This window comes from Oryctolagus cuniculus, chromosome 2, assembly GCF_051225735.1.
Source record: "Oryctolagus cuniculus isolate XC-2025 breed Fujian yellow rabbit chromosome 2, ASM5122573v1, whole genome shotgun sequence".
Lineage (NCBI taxonomy): Eukaryota > Metazoa > Chordata > Mammalia > Lagomorpha > Leporidae > Oryctolagus > Oryctolagus cuniculus.
This window is the reverse complement of record NC_142868.1, coordinates 138,368,452-138,389,870: the sequence shown is the minus strand read 5'-3', so window position 1 is coordinate 138,389,870 and position 21,419 is coordinate 138,368,452. Positions and strand designations below refer to the sequence as shown.

General features: G+C 44.0%; 1 protein-coding gene across 15 annotated transcripts in view; it reads right to left on the bottom strand.

The window, feature by feature from the left end:
* Nucleotides 1-21,419, bottom strand: part of AAK1 (AP2 associated kinase 1) — a 185,675-nt gene that overhangs the window by 13,203 nt on the left and 151,053 nt on the right. For 2 of the 15 annotated variants that reach the window (XM_017340696.4, XM_070068961.2), the window contains 5 exons: nucleotides 20,719-20,814; nucleotides 7,443-7,544; nucleotides 6,276-6,377; nucleotides 4,830-4,940; nucleotides 2,812-2,922 (listed from right to left, as the gene is read on the bottom strand). The exons of 2 other annotated variants lie outside the window; for them this stretch is intronic. In XM_017340696.4, the coding sequence (XP_017196185.3) occupies nucleotides 2,812-2,922; nucleotides 4,830-4,940; nucleotides 6,276-6,377; nucleotides 7,443-7,544; nucleotides 20,719-20,814 (522 nt within the window). Of the gene's footprint in view, nucleotides 1-297; nucleotides 1,987-2,811; nucleotides 2,923-4,829; nucleotides 4,941-6,275; nucleotides 6,378-7,442; nucleotides 7,545-20,718; nucleotides 20,815-21,419 lie in introns of those variants that run through there. 11 more of the 15 variants (XM_089326339.1, XM_089326340.1, XM_070068969.2 and 8 more) reach the window with 10 other exon arrangements.

The following is a 21,419-nucleotide window of genomic DNA, read 5'->3' as shown; positions in this document are numbered from 1 at the left end:
TTTATCTTCAGCAGGAAGCTTGTACCTCTCTCAATTTGGGAAATGATCTGTTACCCTAACAGAGGCCTGTACTAAGCCCATCTAGTGTTGGGCGGCATAGGAAGTATTTAAAGTTGGAAAGAAAACAGAAGGATCCAGACTTTCCCTCTGATGTCTTTCACAGCTGCTCTCATGGCTGGGGTCAAAGCTTGCCCTCCACAGTGAAGTATTTTGCAGGCTATTGTTGCTGTGAACCACTCTCTCACCCCCCTTAAAGTGCAAATGTGGGAAGAAGAAGTAAAAGCACTAGATAGAGCAACAAGCAAATGGAGTTGGGATTTTATTGGGATAAATCTGATCAACTACAGGCTTCCCTTTGGATCTCTGACTGTGGCACTCAAGGACGAGAACAAGTGGAGGTTCTCTGTGCCCACCTCTTTTCAAAAGGGTGATTTTATAAAAGTGCTTTCCACGTAAGGAAAAAAATACACTTTAGTGAGTCAGTACATGTACAGAGGGTGACCACGAGGCATGTTGTCATGTCAGTGCAAGGGTCTTTATTTATTTTATGAACAATATTCTAATGTTAGTGAAGAAGTATGCTTTGTTTAAAATTTTAATCTAGGAAGCCAAGGAAAACCATCTGAACATATTTCATTGGCTGCAGTCTTCAATTTAAACATCAGAGAGAAAAGTAAGTAGCCACAGTCAACTTGTGCCTAGCTTGTCAGCACACTTATTTCTGATTATTGGAAAATAAACAACATGCTTATTCTACAGAGACAGAGGACCTGCTGGAAGCTTATAGCGACACACAAGTCTACTCAGAATGATTCCATATGTTACACTGTAGTTTTGCTGTGTAGTTAAACAAGGGAAAGAGATCATAACCCTGTACAGACACCTGATAGCGGACTTGAAACGCCAAGTGGAAACAGAACTAGTCAGCGTCTTCATTTATACACAATTTACAATATTTGATTCAAAATAAAAATCACAAGAAAAATACATCTGTTTTTGCTACAATTCCTTCCCCTCCCCCCCTTCTGCCCCCCAGTGAAAAGTCTTCTAATAAAAGGTATCATATTACCACCACTGTCCTGTTTTGGTCTAATTCTGGGATCCCAGCTTGGGACAGTTAACATGAAAAGGACTGGCAATACTTGGGATTTATATAACATACACATTTTATCCAGGGTCTCAGTACTTGTAGTCACGTCTCCAGATCTGCGAAATCAGCAGAAGCCAGAAAGCTGGACGAATGCTGGGCAGGTTGCATGGGGTGTAAAATCCCTTGGCTAAGTCTATGATCAAACAAGACCGAAGTTGGTTGGCTAGAGCTGGGCTCAATTTCTGTTCCCAAACATATACTAGCAGCTAGTTAGTTTTATCCTTTATGAAACCACACACCCATCTCTCCAGGCTATTGCCTAGAGTGAAGACCAACAGCGAAGCCACATCCTCATGATAATGCATAAGGATAAAAAGCAAAACAGGGAAACCCGTTCATCAGGAGATGGGCTGGGAGGACTGATTTCGGAGGCCATTCTCAGCAAGAATGAGACAACAGTGTCGATTCACTCCTTTCAGTTACTGTTAAGCTTTTGGTGGTGTCGATTCCAGCAGAGGTGAAGCTCATGGCATCTAGTGCTTGACTTAAGATAATGCTATTGAAGAAGGGTAATGAGAAAACACAGCAACCTAACAGGGAGGAACTGGCCAAGGAGTATCTGGAGGGTCAAAGTGATTTTTCTTTCCTTATCATTTCTACAGGAGAAGGCAAGGGGTGGGAGAAAAAGGGCTAGAGGGCCCTTTATTTGCAGATTAAAAAAATCATTTTCTCATAACTCCGTAATGAAAATGCGTATTACGGCATGAAGGTTACAGAACTGCATCTGCTACTGGGTCACGGCTACAGGTCTATGAGCTGATCCACCAGCAGTAAAGACCTGGCTAGGTTGGGAAGACTGGACTCAGAGCTCCCACTGCTGTTTCTAGAGTGCCCACCTGGAAGTGGAGAGATAGGAATTCAGTACAAAACACAGAGGTTTAGATGTGCAGAGCAAGCAAAGGAGAAAAACAGAAACAAAAAAGCCTCGAGAAGTGACATTTTACATTTTCAATCTCTTACATGTTGATCTTTAAAATAAAAATTAGTTCCCCACTGCTTCCCACCCAAAGTTCAGGCACTCTGTGCACATCATGGAATAGGCAGGCCTCCTTGCAAAGAGGACTGTATTTTCAAATCAATACATATTTAGCCTGAGTATTATTGGCTGTTTATAACTTCCTGAGAACATCAAGCTATCTGCTTGATAAGGTAAAAAATCATAATTTTGCTCTGAGGAGAAATTAGGTATTAAGACACTGAAATTAAGAACCTGCTTTAAAAAATAAATAGCTGTTCCTCTGGCAGCTCAGTGTTCTATGGCATGCTCACATGATTTCAATGTTCAAGAGATGTTGACGATACCAAAGCACCACTGTTAATCTCTTTGGAAGAATATTTACTACAGATTGTTCTAGTGGTGGTAAAAAATGTTAAATGCTTTTGGTACATCTCTTCAGCTTTGCATTGACTAAAGATTGCTTTAATTTTGGCTTGATACTTTGTAAAAGCTAGTATTTAGTAAAACTATTAAATACTTTTTGTTAATAAACACCACTGTCAAGCTTTGAGAAACCTATCTCTGTGTCTATCTTCATCAGTCTATTCTGGGTCATCTCAGCCTCCTTCAGTAGTTGGCTGATGCTTTTCCCTCCTGCAGATTAGACACATTTCTATTTTGGAGAGAGATGATGTCCCCACCCCCCGCCCGGCCTCTTTCTTACCTTGCGGGTTTTTGGTTATCAAAACAGGAATTGGGTCAAACTCATCCTCCGCCACCTTGTCCGAGCCCTCAGGGACATCAAAACCTGAGATGAGATTACTATCTTCTGCAGCTTAATACAGAATCCAAGTGTACAAGCAGAAACAACAGAAGTAGACATTAGCAACGAGAGAATGTGAAGGAGGCACACAGTTCCCCACTGTACAGCTACTGGTGTTTTTAAAGGCCAAGTACTTTTTGTTCTGAGTTGAAATGAAAGTAGCAAGACTGCAAATATAGGGATCTGGAAAAACATGTTTTCCAGGGTCCTGTGAAGACTTTCATAAATGACTGGAGAGGAGGGTCACTGAAAGAATTCTATCATTTCTAAGACCATTAAGTATAATTACTGTATGTCTTCAATGTCACTAAATCACAAAAACATAGGAGTTAGTCGCTTGTTATCTTTATTGAGTCAATAGAGGTCTAATATTACTTAAAAAACTCAATAGCTGCCGGCGCCGCGGCTCACTAGGCTAATCCTCCACCTTGCGGCGCCGGCACACCGGGTTCTAGTCCCGGTCGGGGCGCCGGATTCTGTCCCGGTTGCCCCTCTTCCAGGCCAGCTCTCTGCTGTGGCCCGGGAGTGCAGTGGAGGATGGCCCAGGTGCTTGGGCCCTGCACCCCATGGGAGACCAGGAAAAGCACCTGGCTCCTGGCTCCTGCCATCGGACCAGCGCGGCGCGCCGGCCGCAGCGCGCTGGCCGCGGCGGCCATTGGAGGGTGAACCAACAGCAAAGGAAGACCTTTCTCTCTGTCTCTCTCTCTCACTGTCCACTCTGCCTGTCAAAAAAACAAACAAACAAACAAACAAACAAACAAAAACTCAATAGCAGGGTGAGTAGTAGGGGACAGGAGAAGAGAATTAGAGGATCTTAAAGAAGTAACTACTATATACACGGTAAAAAAAGTTTTTCTTCTGGAAAGATTTACTGCTCTGTGACTAGGACACAACTCCGATGCCTCAGGGAACTTCGGGGCACATGCCACACGCACTGAGCCTCAAGCAGAAATGTGTTAGCATCTTCTCCATTCTAATTAGAGCTATCTCGCAGCCAGTGCTGGCAGAGCATCTATCTTGCAAGTGATACTTCTCTGAAATTACCCACCATTGCTAACACCTTCCTGCCAGACATAACTGTCTGAACAGGCAACCTCCCTCTACACAGCCCATGAAAATATCATTTTAATTCTATCACGGCAAAAACAAAAACTTGGCTATTTTCACCATAAACCACAGGCTAATTATTTTTAGTCATCTTAGGGAAGATTCCTTTTTGAATTTCATTCTGAAGAGCCATTCCTTTTTGATGCATCTTCTCCTGCTGCAAAACCAACTTCTACTTCCCAAGCAGAGAAAAAAGTTTAGCAAATGCCTATGCACAGTAAGCCGAGCATGAGGCCCATCAATGTCACAAACCACTTCTTTGAACAGAACTCAATTCAAGTTGTCTCTGTCAGAATTTCAAACAAATACTAATGCAAGCCTACGAAATGAAAATGGTAGATTAGAGAAACCCAGTAGTCAGTAGCAAATTAAACTAAAATTCGAGACTGCCGCAAGTTCAGTTGTTGACGGTTGCCTTTTGAGGAATGACACCTGTTTTTTAAATTGCAGTCATCACTACTCAAAAGGTGTGAATCCGAGTTAGGAAACATTTTCAAGTTCTAAGGCCTGGAGAGGTGAGAGCTGGCTCAAGCATCTGCCCCGCTGAGTGTAAAGGTGTCTACTTCCTAAGCCACTGGAATATCTGTGTTCTGGCTCTTTGTCAGGAAGCAACAGCTTCACCAGTTTGTTGTCTAAGCCTTTTTAAATATTCTTCTTGAAATCTATTATAACACAGTGACTAAGAGTACAAATTCAAGTCTTCCACATGGAGAGGTAGTTAAAAAGACTTTACTAGCAAAGACTTTTGATAAGGAAAACTCTCAGCAGTTGTTCACTTCTATGTGCACGCCTGAGAAGAAGAAAGAATTTACCTTTATGGGCTGGAGCAGAGATTGCTATGGGGGCAAACTCTTCCAGAAGGTCAGTAGTAGGGTTAGCAAGGAGAGAGCAATCAAGCAAGGAATCCTCCCCGGTGAGAGAATCTGAGTCCAGGTTAACAGCATCCCGGGCCAGTGATGGCATAAATGGCACACACAACAACATCGTAAGATTAGATCTCAGCCTTTAAATCACTGCATTTACATGTATACATACAAGCAAAGGTGGCAGAAAGAAAACCAAAGGAAATACATTGAGCCCTGTGGGTCTCTGTCTATAGAAACACGTATTTCTTAATTCTTCTTAACATTCATCTGTAACACAGGAGAATTTTTAAAATGAGTCTGTTATCTGGATGCCAATATAACTTTAGCAACTCAGTTCTCAGCAAACACCATTTGGGAAAATGGACTTGGCAATTAGAATTTTACTTAAACTTTCCCCGAAAACTCTCAGAAGAAAGTTACTCTACAGCGAGGTATACAAACTGATTAGGAGAAGGTTGATTCTGGCTTGCTGTTACTAGACTGTGATAACATTATATAGTACCTCCCAGAGCTCAGTCAGATTCCCATTCAAAATGCCTCTTAATAATTATCCTCTAAATTTGAACTGCTCCCTTGAAAACATGACTTCAGTTTTAGTTAAAGAATAGAAGACAAAAATCAGTGTTCAAGATTTTAAACAAGGGAGTTGTGTTTTGGGAGTTTTCTAAGAGAAAACATCCAAATGAGGTCAAAGGAAAGGAGCCACACTGTCTTTCGGGGTAAATTTTTTCCCACGTGGACAAGTTTATCTTCTCTTTTTTCCAGACTTGTCATTGTTCTATAACAAGTTAGAAAATTAGCCACTTTTATTGAGGTAATTAAGAACTCAAGAAAAGTTAAGGCTATCAAATCTGTATTTATGGCAGTTAAGGAATCCTAAGAATGAATTTTGACAAGACGATGAAAGTAATGCTGGATTCAGGGAGATTTCAACTTTGCCTACAGTGCAGCAGCAAGTCACCTATAAAGGACGACAGCACTGTGCTGGGAACAGGATGCCAACATACAGAGAGTAGGGACAGTGCTGGCATTGCCAATGGAGACCCGGAGGAGTTAAGAGTAGCCTTAAGCTCAGCAGAATTCTGCAACTGAGGAGGTAGAGGGGACCTGCCAGCAGTGAACAGAATCTTGAATAAAGAAATACTGTAACCAGACAAAGTCCAGGGGTCACTCTGCAAAGAACATGGTCCAGAAGGTACTCAGTCCTTTAGCAAGGAAACCTTCTACTCCACATCTAGGTGCCGGGGCTGTAAGAACAGTGCAGAACATCCCTTCTCTAGGAACTAGTGGCCAGGCTGCAAAATAAGCCCAGGGTTATCTGCCACAGGAGGAAAGACTGGCGCAGGGCCCACTGCAATGACCAGCCCCTGCAGCTGCAGACACCTGACTGACCTGTGCGGTTTGAAGTCACAGATTCCGTCTGAGATGGGAGGCGCTGGGGAACTGGGGGCTCCAGTCCTGGTATGAGACTCTCAACAGCAACATCAGCTTTTTCTTTTGTAATAGAGCATTAAGAAAGGAGAGGAGAGGGTACAGGAAAGGACGTCAGAAAGTTCTCAAGGGAATTCAGCGAAGGCGTTCTACAGGTCTCAACAGCGCCACTCTCAGACGAGACAGGAAGCACAGTGTTTCTTAGGGTATTTCTGGGCCTCACAGAGTGAGCGTGCATGTGCAAGGGCGACCTCTGTGGTCAGGCTCAGTGATTATCAGTTCTCACAGATAAATGCTCAATACCAGCCACTCGGCAAATCCCTTTCACAGCAGAAGAGATAAGCTGAAAGGCACCTTCATCTTTTCCCGTTAATTTTCCTTTCTGTAACCTGGGAGCAAACATCCTTTAGGCCATGCAAGGGCCACTAATCCATCTCAAAGCCCACCCTCGATGTAGCTGGGAGGCATTCTGCACCTGGGGACTTCCTGTTGGTTTATGGCATTTCTGAGTTCTAGGCCTTTTTGTCCAAAGATATTACTATATTGTTAGTGGCTGGCCCCCGCTGGAGTACAGCACCTTTGGCCATTCTATGGGTCTTGCCTGCCTTGCTGCAAGAACACAGCAGGGGACAGTAGGCAGACCCAGTCCCTGCCCTGGGTTCTGTGTATTCACAGGGCTTCACTACTGGGCAAAGTGTTTTCTCAGTGACTGACAGCACTCAGGACATACATGACCTTCTAAAGAAGAATCTGCTTAATTCCATTAAGTTCAGTAAAAGTTACTTAGAAACCAACTTTTTCCCAAGAAGTTTCTATAACTATATGTGAATTTTCCCACATTCCTCATTTATAAGAAATTACAGATATTAAGAAAAGCAAAAATAAAAGTGTTGTGCTCATGGACAGCAGAGAGCACTGTACTGGGAGTGATCTTAAGTGAGATGGGATAGCCTTGACTTCTGGCTTAGCACAAAGCACAGCTCCAAAGCCAGGGGGCTTCATGGCATTTCTGCTCCTCCTTATGGTTGTTCACTAAAGACCTGTTAACCAAGTACTTGTCATTCCTGAAACACACACACACACACACACACATACACACATATCTGAAGAAACAGATGAGGACTTTACCAGTTACAGCATCGGAAGTGCTACCAAAAGGATCTGTCATAGGCAAAAGGTCAGGGAGCAGGAGAGAAGTGTCAGGAGATTTGAGTCCCTCAATTAGTTTTTCTAGGTTGGGCAGAGAGGTAAAGAAAAAGCAAAAATGCAATGAGATTAAAGCAAGCAGATCTTTCATCATTTTTTATATAACACATTTTAGAGATCAACATTGGATATAGATTCATAAAAATGATTTTAAAAATCATAAAAATGATTACTATTAGTATCTTGTTAACAATAGGCCTTCAAAATTTGAGGTTTAAAAGTGTTTACTTCCCCAACTGAAGCATTAAAAAGCCTTCGAGATGCTACCCTAGGTTTGTTTGCTTTTGGGGTATAGCTTACAAATAATCAAAGTCACTAATTTTAACTGTACAATTTGATGAGCTTTAATAATTGTGTACATTCACATGATCGCCATTGAAATAATGAGTTAGAATGTTTCCAATGTCCCAAAACTTCTGTTGTGCCCCTTCATAGTCAACGCCTTCTTCTCTCCTCAGACTGTGACAATAACTGATCTGCTTTCTGGCCCTACAGTTTTGCCATTTCCAGAATTTCCTACAAAGGGAACCATACAGCACATGCTCTTTTGTGTGTAGTTCCCCTTATTAGTACAATGGTTTTGAGATTTGTCCATATTGCACTGTGCATTAGCAGTCTTGTTTTGTTTATTCTGAGTCATGTTCCATTGCATGGATATACGACATCTTGTTGGCCCATGCAGTAGTTATTAGACATTTGGTTGCTTCCAGTTTCTAACAATTAAAATATACAGCTAGCATAAGCATCTGCACACAAGTCTGGAAATTTACTTCTCTTTCTGAGCTTAGGTTTGAATCTTTCATTTAAAAAAATTATTTATTTAATTTGAAAGTCAGAATTACACAAAGAGAGAAAGAGAGGCAGAGAGAGAGCCATCTTCTATCCGCTGGTCCACTCTTCAGTGGCTGCAACAGCTGGAGCTGTGCTGATCTGAAGGCAGCAGCCAGGAGCTTACTCCAGGTCTCCCACGCAGGTGCAGGGGCCCAAGCACTTGGGCCGTCTTCTACTTTTCCAGGCTGTAGCAGAGAGCTGGATCAGAAAAGGAGCAGCCTGGACACGAACCAGAGCCATTATGGGACGCCAGCACTGCAGGTGGCGGCTTTACCCACTACGCCACAGCCCCGGCCCCTTGAATCTTTCTTTATGTTGAACTTGCACTTACAGTTTATAACTCACTGAGAGAATCCATTCACCCATACCAAAGTTAACTTCAAAAATCATTTATTGTCTGCATGTGTGCACCTGTGATATGCTGGTGGTCAATTAGTCCATGGTCAAGTCTCACAAACTCACTTAAGCCTGCAGATCGATGATGGCTGTCTTTTGGCCAAGAAACAAAAAGGATGTCAGAAGCAGTCACATTTGTCACTCCTGGTAACTTAATGTGTAACAAGAAGTATACACTGAAATCCCTTCCAAGACAATTCCTTTAGCCCAGATCCTTCAGCAACCCTCTGTTTATTTTTAATTTACTAAAGGTAGAGGATTAACTTGAAACAAAGTAATGAATCATAGAATCTTACAAGAAGGAACAAATTTAGAGTTCACATCTCCTGTTACTGACAATACTGAGGTCACAAATTCTCCTACTTAAAGGCATGTCAATAATGTTTCTTCTACCACAGAAATAAAATGCCATTAAGATAAAACTACAATTAAAAAGTTTACCCAAGAAAACAAAATTTAAAGCTCAAGTATGTACATAACGTTTTAATGACTCTGCAGTCTTCTAGGCCATTGGGAATTTTTTATTTATTTATTTATTTATTTATTTATTTATTTATTTTTTGACAGGCAGAGTGGACAGTGAGAGAGAGAGACAGAGAAAAAGGTCTTCCTTTGCTGTTGGTTCACCCTCCAATGGCCACCGTGGCCGCCGCACCGCGCTGATCCGATGGCAGGAGCCAGGTACTTATCCTGGTCTCCCACGGGGTGCAGGGCCCAAGCACTTGGGCCATCCTCCACTGCACTCCCTGGCCACAGCAGAGAGCTGGCCTGGAAGAGGGGCAACCGGGACAGAATCCGGCGCCCTGACCGGGACTAGAACCCGGTGTGCCGGCGCCGCTAGGTGGAGGATTAGCCTATTGAGCCGTGGCGCCGGCCCCATTGGGAATTGAGATGAGCAATGAATAAACTGATATTCATGGAAGGATAAGAACCAAATTTTAGGTGACCTGTAACTACATAAATCAAACAAAAGAATGGATTTTAGTGTCTCAGCAAGATAATTTGCTTTAATACAATTAACACATAGCAGAAAAAAGAAAATTTTATATGTAAAGCCAATTCACCATCTTTGGGGTAAATGGATGCAGATATCTTTTAATTAACTGACACTATGCTACATTTCTCATTACACCCGATTTCCACTGATGAAAGGAAAGAAGGAAAAAGGAAGCTTCTCAATAGCAGGGGGGAACCCAACAGGGCACTAACCAGTCCACAAATGTAATTACATCAGTATTAGTCTTGCACCGTACACATTTGTTATAAGACAAGATGTTAAAATATCTTTGCCAATTTTCGGCATACTGGTCAAAGGAAGACAGTTTTCTTAAAAAGTCTGACATTGTATTATCCTGAACCTAATTTTTGTTTTATTTCTTCTCCAAAAACTTTCATTAAAAAAAATGCAACTTGTTCCACTCATTTAGCACTTGTATATTTGCAATCCTGTGAAGCGATGGATAAAAAATAAAGACCCTAAGTTAATGATTTATTTATCTTTCATCCAGCAGTTTGCCCAGGTGCAAAAGCTCAGGCTTACTGGCTTTCAGAATTGAATTCTAGCGTCTCTGGTGTTGGGCTGTGACCATGGTTCGGTTCCTTACTTCTGACGCCATCTCCTCACCTGTCAAATGAAGACAGCTCTCCTGTGTCCTCTAAGCCTTCCTTGTGCCCTGCCTTTCCGCATCAGGAACCTTCTGGAGCAGCCACTCTCACTTCCCTCGCAGTCCTGACAACGTGACTACAGGCAGAGATGGTGTCTCATTAACCTCTGTATGCTCAGTTCTCAGATTCCTCTCCACATCTCTGCCACGTCTATGTCTTTTGGCTTGAATGAGAAGGATATAAGATCAACTGGAAAACATCAGGTACTTCGACAAGAATCTAATTCTTTTATTGGCCCTTAGTAAGTAACAGGGTAAAAAAGCACATGTGTGTGCATTTATACATGCAAGTTGTATGCTGTCCAGTGTTCTATCAGTTCCTAGGTTGACTCTGATTTTTTTTTTGTTCTGACTCCAGGTTTTAAATGTGTATTTGTGTGCATGTGTTTATGATGATTCCAGATTCTAAATCTGTGTGTATGTATGTGTACACACACATACATGTGCACGGTGTTGGGAGGATACATGAGTTTGGGGAGGGCATTCTTTTATTTACCTTACCTTTGCTGTGATACTACATTTTTAGGATTTTATCTGGGGTATGTAAAATCCCCCCCAAAAAACAAACAACATGAAAGAGTAAAAAAGCCAGAATTTAAGTTACCTAACTTTTCTGAGCATCAGTTTTCTCACTTTTAAATAGAGGATAAGAATTATTTTAGGAGCCAGAGTTGTGACATAGTAGGTTAAGCCTCCTCTTGTGCGACCGGCATCTCATATGGGCACCAGTCTGCATCCCAGCTGCTCCTCTTCTGATCCAGCTCTCTGCCTATGGCCTGGGAAAGCTGTGGAAAATGGCCCAAATGCGTGGCCCCTGGACCCACATAGGATACCTGGAAGAAGCTCCTGGCTCTTAACCTCAGATCAGCTTAGCTCCAGACATTGCAGCCATTTGGGGAGTGAACCAGTGGATAGAAGACCTTTCTCTTGGTCTTTCTATCTGTCTGTAACTCTACCTCTCAAATAAATAAATAAAATCTTTAAAAAAGAGGGCCGGCGCCGTGGCTCAATAGGCTAATCCTCCACCTTGCGGCGCCGGCACACCGGGTTCTAGTCCCGGTTGGGGCGCCGGATTCTGTCCCGGTTGCCCCTCTTCCAGGCCAGCTCTCTGCTATGGCCAGGGAGTGCAGTGGAGGATGGCCCAGGTGCTTGGGCCCTGCACCCCATGGGAGACCAGGAAAAGCACCTGGATCCTGGCTCCTGCCATCGGATCAGCGCGGTGCGCCGGCTGCAGCGGCGGCCATTGGAGGGTGAACCAACGGCAAAGGAAGACCTTTCTCTCTCTGTCTCTCTCTCACTGTCCACTCTGTCAAAAAAAAAAAAAAAATCTTTAAAAAAGAAAAAGGGTTGTTACAATTAAATGGCTATATTTATAACAACCAATTTGTGCACGCGTGTGTGTCTTTGTGCAATTAATGTGCTTTGCACATAGAGGGGGACTAACTTCTCATTTAAGAAAGTAGACAGGGGGCTGGCGCTGTGGCACAGTGGGTTAACGCCCTGGCCAAAGCACCAGCATGGTTCAAGACCCGACTGCTCCACTTCCAATCCAGCTCTCTGCTATGGCCTGGGAAAGCAGTAGAAGATGGCTCAAGTGCTTGGGCCCCTGTACCCACATGGGAGACCCGGAAGAAGCTCCTGGCCCCTGGCTTCAGATTGGCACAGCTCCAGCCGTTGTGGCCAATTGGGAAGCCAATTGTGAACCATTGGATGGAAGACCTTTCTCTCTGTCTCTGCCTCTCCTCTCTGTGTAACTCTGACTTTCAAACGAATAATTATATCTTAAAAAAAAAAAAGAAAGAAAGAAAGCAGACAGTAGACAGGAAAGAGGTCCTCAAGCCATAGTCCCAAACTCTACTCAAATACCTTGGTAAGTGGACAGGATAAGCAGAGCTCCTAGCACGAAGAGAAGCTCAGGGAGGAGGCAGCACAGCCTAACAGAGAGGAAGAAAGGTTCCAAGAGGCAGGAGACCTACGTTCTGCACTGTGTGTGATACTTTAGGCAAATTTCTTACTCTCTCTGAATCTAATTTTCCTTATTAATAAAATGAGGGCAAAGTTAAAGATCCTATCAACCATTAAAAGTCAACCATCCGTCATAAAGGGGAAATGGAGGCAAAAGATGAAAGTGGAGGCCATAATGACTGCAGGGAAGTCCAAACAGGCCCCATGGCAGCAGGTTTTGGGAAGTTCTGAGAGCTGACTCAATCCGTCCTTCACGGACACTCAGCCTGGGAGCAGGTTGTGGAGGTGGGGGAAGATCCAAACTTGCTCCTTAGGTGGAAAAAAGAATAATGTCTATTATTCTCTTCTATTATAAAGCAACACAAGCTTATTGTGGAAAGTTTGGGAAATTTAGATAAGCCAAAGGATAAAAGTAAAACTACCCATAATCCCATTTTAAGAAATATGCACTATTAGAATTTTCAGTGGACACCCTTCTATTTTTCCTATGAATTCTGATTGCTCAACAAATACTTAAACTTCAATAGAATAATTTTTGAGAAATAGAATTAAGTAAGGAGAAAGTAAAATTTTAAAGATTTTTGTTACAGCCTGCCAAACCGCCCTCCCCTAAAGTTGGGCTGACAGTCCATTAGCTAGAGCTGAGGCGCCTGTTTCCCTGCATCTTTGTCAAGCTCCAGGTGGTGGTTTCCTGTCTTTATCCAGATAACAGCAGAAATCACAGAACCTCACTGCTATGTAATCCAAGCATTTCTTGGATACATAATAAACTGTATAAGAAAAATATTTACTGGACATTTAGATTTCTTTTTCTGCTCTGTTTTTTCTGTTGATGGTGACTCCTTATCATATTCCTATTATTAAACTCAGTTGTTTCTCAAGTATCTAGGGTTCCCAGATAAAAATGAGCCTAGGATGGGGCCGGTGCTATGGTTCAGTGGGTTAATCCTCCGCCTACAGTGCCACCATCCCATATGGGCACCGGTTCCAGTCCTGGCTGCTCCACTTCCGATCCAGCTTACTGCTATGGCCTGGGAAAGCAGTAGAAGATGGCCTAAGCACTTGGGACCCTGCACCCACGTGGAAAACACAGAAGAAGCTCCTGGCTCTGAGCTTCCAATGGGCCCAGCTCCAGCCACCGAGGCCATCTGCAGAGTTAATCAGCAGATGGAAGACCTTTTTCTCTATCTCTCCCTCTCATTGTTAACTGTACTCTCAAATAAATAAATAAAATCTTAAAAAAAAAATGAGTCTGAGGAAGGGCTTAGAGAAGGTCTGAAATCATGGCTAATGGATTGAAAAGATGCACTCAGGGCCTGCACTGTGGTCCAGTAGGCTAAGTCTCCGCTTGAGGCACTAGCATCCCTTATGGGCACTGGTTCATGTCCCAGCTGTTCCTCTTCTGATCTGGCTCCCTGCTGATGGCATGGGAAAGCAGTGGAAGATGGCTCAAATGCTTGGGCCCTCGCTTTTTTTTTTTTTTTTTTTTTTGGACAGGCAGAGTGGACAGTGAGAGAGAGAGACAGAGAGAAAGGTCTTCCTTTGCCGTTGGTTCACCCTCCAATGGCCGCCGCGGCCGGCGCGCTGCAGCCGGCGCACCGCGCTGATCCGATGGCAGGAGCCAGGAGTCAGGTGCTTTTCCTGGTCTCCCATGGGGTGCAGGGCCCAAGCACCTGGGCCATTCTCCACTGCACTCCCGGACCACAGCAGAGAGCTGGCCTGGAAGAGGGGCAACCGGGACAGAATCCGGCGCCCCGACCGGGACTAGAACCCGGTGTGCCGGCACCGCAAGGCGGAGGATTAGCCTAGTGAGCTGCGGCGCTGGCCTGACCTTGGGTTTTTTAACGCCATAAGATAGCATGATGCCAAGCAAACAACCATGAGAACAAAGCTCATGCCAACAACAAACCACTAAGAAAACAAGGTTTTTCTTGCCCAACTTTTCAAGAGACGCTGGAGTACCATAAACCAAGAGGCCTATACATGTTTAAAGTCTCTGATTCTTAAAAAAAAAAAAAAGAAAAAGAAAAGATAAGAAAAGGCAAGACAAAGTTTCTAACTCTAGGAAGCAGTATTTAAAGGCATGGGCAACTAATACATTCTTGCTTAGGTTTGTGGAACACTGATGTCAAGAGATCAGCATTAAAGAATTACAAAAATCATTTCTGCAACCCCTTGGGCACCATTGGTAGGAATGCAAAATTGTGTCGCCTTTTGTGGTAAATTATAGGGTTACCCCACAAAAAATTAACAATAGAATCACCAGACAATCCAGCAATCTCATTTCTGGGTATATACCCCACAGCATTAGAAGGTCTCAAAGAGATATTTATATTCATTCATTCATGTTATAGCAGCATTATTCATGATAGCTGGAAAATGGAAGCAACCCTAGAGTCCATCAACAGATGAAAGGATAAATAATCGTGGGCGCACAGGAGTTAAGATGCTGCTTGAGACACCTGAATCTGATACTGGAGTGCCTGAGTGCAAGTACTGCCCCTGCTTTCACTCCAGGCTACTAATGCACAACTTGGGAGGCAGCAGATGATGGATCAAGTACTCTGGTCTCAACACCCAGCTGGGAGACCTGCATTGAGTTCTTGGCTCCTGGTTTCAGCCTGGCCCAGCCCTGGCTGTTGCAGGCTTTCAGAGAGTAAACTGGTGGATGTTAGATCTTTGTCTCTCTTTCTCTGTATCCTTTCAAATAAAATAAGTAATCTAAAAAATTGTGAAATATACATATAACTTAATGTGATCTTATCTTAAAAAGGAACGAAATTCTGACAAATATTACAACATGAATGAAGTTTAGACACTACACTAAATCAGTCACAAAAGGACAAAAATAAGGAATCCTTCAAAAAGGAAAACAGATATTATAAAAAAAAACTATGAATGGATTTCAAAATTTTTTAACTCAAACTTTTCTTTTAATTCCATTTTTCCTCAAGCCTTTTGAATTCCCTTTGTACTGTAGGATTCTACTTATATGAGGTGCCTAGAGTAGTAAAACCCAGAGACAGAAATAGAATGGGGGTGGTGGGAGTTCTGTTGCAGCAGGGTAAGCAGTTGCTTGGGAAACCCACATCCCATATCAGAGTGCTAGTTCAAGTACTGGCTGCTCTGTGCTTCCTATCCAGCTTCCTGCTAATGCTCCTGGGAGGTAGTGGATAAAGGCACAAACACTTGGCCCCTGCAACCCACATAGGAGACCTGGATGGAGTTCCTGCCTTCTGGCTTTGGCCTGGCCAAGCCCTGACTGTTGTGGGAATTTGGGGAGTGAACCAGCAGATGGAAGATCTTTATCTCTAACTCTGCCTTTCAAATAAATTAATTACTTAAAAAAACAAAAAGCAGAAAGATAGTTTCCAGGGCAGGGAGAGGGAGAAATAGAGAGTTATTGTTTAATAGATGCAGAGTTTCAGTTTGGCAAGATGAAAAAAGTTGTGTGGATGGGGGTGATGGTTTCAAATCAACGTGCATGTACTTAATGCTATTGAACTGCATATTTATAAATTATTAAAATGCCAAATTTTCTTCTGTATATTTTATCACAATTTTTTTTTTTTTTTTGACAGGCGAGTGGACAGTGAGAGACAGACAGAGAGAAAGGTCTTCCTTTGCCGTTGGTTCACCCTCCAATGGCCGCCGCGGCCGGCGCACCGCGCTGATCCGATGGCAGGAGCCAGGTACTCATCTACTGCTTTCTCAGGCCATAGCAGAGAGCTGGATGGGAAGATGAGCAGCTGGGACTAGAACTGGCGCCCATATGGGATGCTGGCGTCACAGGCAGAGGATTAACCTACTGCGCCACAGCGCTGGCCCCCATTTTTTTTTAAATTTATTTTATTTATTTGAAAGACAGAATTACAGAGAGAGAGGTCTTCCATCCGCTGGTTCACTCCCCAGATGGTCACAATGGCCGGAGCTGCGCCAATCCGAAGCCAGGAGCCAGGAGCTTCTTCCAGGTCTCCCACGTGGGTGCAGGGGCCCAAGGACTTGGGCCATCTTCCACTGCCTTCCCAGGCCATAGAAGAGAGCCTGACTGGAAAAGGAGCAGCCGGGACTAGAACCGGTGCCCATATGGGATGCTGGCACTTCAGGCCAGGGCTTTAACCCTCTGTGCCACAGCACCGGCCCCTTGGCCATGATTTTTTTCTTTCTAAGAAAATTTGTGTTTGGAAAATAAAAACACTCCTCAAACCAAAACAAGCCCACAAATATCCAGTGCTTATTTACAGTCTATCATTGTATCCTGGCATTCTATTTTAATAGCTCTCGGTCATATACAAGTTAAAAGTTATAAGAGCAAGTTTAATTTTCAGAAGAGAAAAATATCACCGTATGATCATTGGGACTGCTCCACTGGGTATAAACACCCAGAACCAAGGTTGTAACACCATTTCCATCTTTGTTATATTATAACTTAAAATTTACCTAGAAATTTCAAATACATGATTTTACCAAAACTTCATGACTACCCCTTAAGGTTTTTTGTTTTTTTGTTTTTGACAGGCAGAGTTAGACAGTGAGAGAGAGACAGAGAGAAAGGTCTTCCTTCTTCCATTGGTTCACCCCTCAAGTGGCCACTACGGCCAGCGTGTTGTGGCCAGCACGCTGCGCTGATCCAAAGCCAGGAGCCTGGTGCTTCCTCTGGTCTCCCATGCGGGTGCAGGGCCCAAGCACCTGGGCCATCCTCCACTGCCTTCCTGGGCCACAGCATTGAGCTGGACTGGAAGTGGAGGGACCAGGACAGAATCCAGCACCCCAACCGGGACTAGAATCTGGGATGCTGGCGCCGCAGGCAGAGGATTAGCCTACTGAGCCACGGCGCCGGCCCCTCTGAAGATTTTAATACAGCCAATTTAAAGGTGGAGGACATAGAGTTTAAATGATTCAATGAAATCATTCAGCTACTAAGTGGAAAGGACCTGGTACTTAAAAGTTCAAATCAATTTTTATATTTCCCTAAACCTTAAGTTTAGCTTTATTGATCTGGGAACTGTCCCAAAGACAACAGAAACGTCCACTGCTTGGAGGATGTGGCCTCACACTGGCAGAAGAGCCCCAGGACCCCATTTCCTCTCCTACAGGATGGGGATGTTACCAGACATTGGCACCTGCCACTCAGGGTTATCTATAAGGTCAAAGGAAACTGTATGTGACATGTTCACAGTACACAATCAAAACGTGAAGTCACTGAAAGGCATGGCTTGCAGGAGACCAAGATCCATGATGCTTATCATCAACTGACTGTGGAAGGTGAGCGAGTATCCAAAACAAGCCCCAAACCCCAGCTGGTGTCCATGGTGGGCTAGAGATGACAGACACGCAGTTGCTCAGATCCAGAGACACTGACCCCTCCACCCCTCCTTCCTCCAGATGCTCAGGCAGAGTAACAGTAAGTGCAAAGGCCCTGAGGTGGAAATGGTCTTAGCCTGCTGGAGGAAAGACAAGACTGAGGAGAAGAATGCTACGAGCTGAGTCAGATGGCTAGCCAAGGGCTACATCAGTGAGGGCCTTGCAGGTCACAGGAAAGTGCCTGGATTTGATGCTCAGAGATAAGGGAATTCACTGGAGTTACGATGGTGCTACATGTCTGATTTATGTTTTCACTGGAATCTGGTTTCAGAGATAAAAAACAAGTAAGACACTCCTGGCATTCTCTATTAAAATGCTAAGATACTGATTAGGACACCCATGTTCCACACTGGAGTATCTGGCTTCAGTTCCTGGCTCCAGCTCCTGACTCAAGCTTCCTGTTAATAATGACCTTGGAGGGGTTGGCGCCGTGGCTCACTTGGTTAATCCTCCACATGTGGCACCGGCATCCCATATGGGTGCCGGGTTCTAGTCCTGTTTGCTCCTCTTCCAGTCCAGCTCTCTGTTGTGGCCCGGAAGGGCAGTGGAGGATGGCCCAAGTGCTTGGGCCCCTGCATCCGCATGGGAGACTGGGAGGAAGCACCTGGCTCCTGGGAGGAAGCACCTGGCTCCTGACTTTGGATCGGCACAGCGCCAGCTGTAGCGGCCATTTGGGGAGTGAACCAACAGAAGGAAGGCCTTTCTCTCTGTCTCTCTCACTGTCTATAACTCTACCTGTCAAATAATAATAATAAAATAAATAAAAATAAATGACCTTGGAAAGGTAGTGGTTATGGCTCAAGTAACTGGGTTCCTGCCACCCTGTGGGAGACCTGGATTGTGTCTGGCTCCTCAATTCAGTCCCTGTTAGGATGTTGCAGACATCTGTGTAGGCGGCCAACGGATGGGAGCTATCTGTCTGTCTCCACCTCCGCCCTCTCTCTCTGACTCTTAAGTAAGTAAATAAATAAAAGTTTTTGAATTACATTTTAATAGATTTTTCCACTAAAACCCAAAAGTGGTCATGGCTTAGTTGGTATTAAAGTGCATTCTAGTAACACTTTAGCAGGAATTCACCAGAATGACAGAAGCAGGAAGGCTCACGTGACAGGAAAGATGACAATAAGGAAGGCAGATGGCAGCCAGCTGGTCTGATGCCCCCAGGTTCATCTCTACAACCTACTGCCTTGTGCACGTGCCTGGCTTCCCCCCATCACGCTGAGGGCTCTTGTGACAGCTGCCGAGGACAGCTACCTGCCTGTGGTCTTCTTCCTCTGCCCTGAGCAAGAGGCCACAGCTTCTGCAGCCCATAGCTCTCACAGAGCAAGCACCTAGAGAGATGTCAAAGGGAGAGCCCCTGCCATTGTCTGATTCCATGCTTTCCAGAACAGTGGCGAAGGAGGCCAGTGGGCCCCAGCTTGAGTTTACAGCCCATCCTTTTATAATTTTCTGCTCATAACTGGCTGATCCAGGCATTGCCAATTGTACTTGAAGGATGTACAAGAGAAAAGGGCCTCTATTTGATTCCTTTCTTCCCCTTTCTTTAACCACCGTGTACTGAAAGATTTCTCAGTCATTTTAGATATTTTCGAGCTACACACAGGTCTTACAAGCTGTAAAGCTACACACCACCAACTGATCACCACCTTAGAAGGATCAACAAATCTGGGGCCAGCACTGTGGCATAGTGGGTTAAGCTGTGACTGCAGCACCAGTATCCCATATGGGCACCAGTTCAATTTGGCTGCTCCACTTTCGATGTAGCTCTCTGCTATGGCCTGGGAAAGCAGATGGCCCAAGTCTTTGGGCCCCTGCACCCACATGAGAGACCAGGAAGAAGCTCCAGACTCCTAGCATTGGTCTGGCCCAGCTCTGGCCATTGTGGCCATTTGGGGAGCAAATCACCAGATGGAAGATACTCTCTCTCTCTAACTCTGCCTTTCAAATAAAAATAAATGCATCTAAAAAAGAAAAAAAAGGGTCAATAAACAACCTAAAGAAATGAAAACTGTGTTGTACATAAAGCATAGCAACATCACAGTCACAATCACTTCCAATCTGAGACAACCAACTGAACGTTTAGAACTTGTAGGGAGAGAAGAAAAACAGCTGATCCTGAGTTCAGGGTTAAGAATTGGCAGGGGTAAGAACAGGGAAAAAGGAGAAATTATCAGAAGCAACATGAGCACCCACTGTTTCTATTTCCTTTCTCAAAGAGACTCTAGAGAAGACAGCCTCTGCCTGGACATCACCTCCCTCTGCCTCCTGAAAACAAGTGAAGCAGAGTAGGAAGGGAACTCTTTTGCATTCATGAACTCCAAGTGGAAAGCACTTAATTGTGGTTTCAAAAGCTGTTCCCATCAGAACATACCATTTTTTAGCTTTTTACACCGCAGACAGGAAGGGACATTCTAATTCCTGCAGTTCAACTTGCTTCACTATCAAGTCTTCAGGTAGTGGTGGGGCCTGGAAGGGAACCCAGATCTCCTGACTCACCTTTCCTATCAAGTCTTATTATGTAGGCTTATGTTACAAAATAAAAGCACATTCTAGAAAGCCAGGCACTAGACAGGAAGTCACTCACAACTCCATCATCACACCATAACCACCATTCATTTTTCTGTTTCTTTTATCACATGCTGCTACGTCTCCTCCCTCCATCGCTGCAATTACTCTGGAGTAGTGTTCTTTCTGACACACAGGCCCCTCATACTGCCATTAATAAAACCAAAGCTGAAAACCTGAGCACCAATATGACATGAAATACAATTTGGTATAGCCTGAATGATTTTACTACTTTGTTAAGGGCTGGTACTGAGACAAGTCTTCCCCTCTTACTGAAACACAGTAAAAAGATACAAGAGCACCCTATTATTACTGGGGCTTGGAACTCAGACCATTTTCATGGAGTATTTAAACAGAGGCCCTGGGACATAAGAATCCAGCTGTGTCATCTCCCATCAGTTCTATTTACCTACCTGGAGCATCAGGTACTTGAAGAGGAATGAAAGGATCAGAGACGCTTAGAAGTGGGAGGCCAGAATCCACAGTCTGCCCACCCTTCCTTTTCTCAGCTGGAGGTGGTGGAGGGGAAAAATGGGATCAACAGAGAAAAGAGAAAAGCAGAAAACATCAAGTAAATCTAGATGAACTAACTGTCTATTAACCCAACAGCTCAAATTACAGAGGAAACCTAAAGCTAAGGGCAGAATAAAGGGGGATGAGTGGATATAATCTAGCAAAACAGAAAATATCTACCATAAGACAGCAATCCAGTCCTGGTAACATACCACGAAATGCTACTAATGATAAAATCAGGATATTCATACGTCTGAAATTCCATTTCTTCCTAGGATACTGTAGTATACAGGGATCTGTTCCAGAATTCCCACAGGAATTGCTGTCCACATCACACACTCTGGCACATCAACAGTGTCTAGTAGGTCATATAGCACATGTGGAAAGTATAAGCACCCACTGCCCTCTTGATGTCCTCCAGGGGCTATGTGCTGTTGCATCATCATAATGTCTGACATAGCACTAGACAGACACACAGGGAGAAGCAGAAATAGACTACTTGCCTAGTGCAAGGTCAGACAAGCACTAACCTCTGGGCTACATCTAACATACTAGGGCATTCATTCTATATTTGGCAAATTATAGATTTACAGCAGTCTAT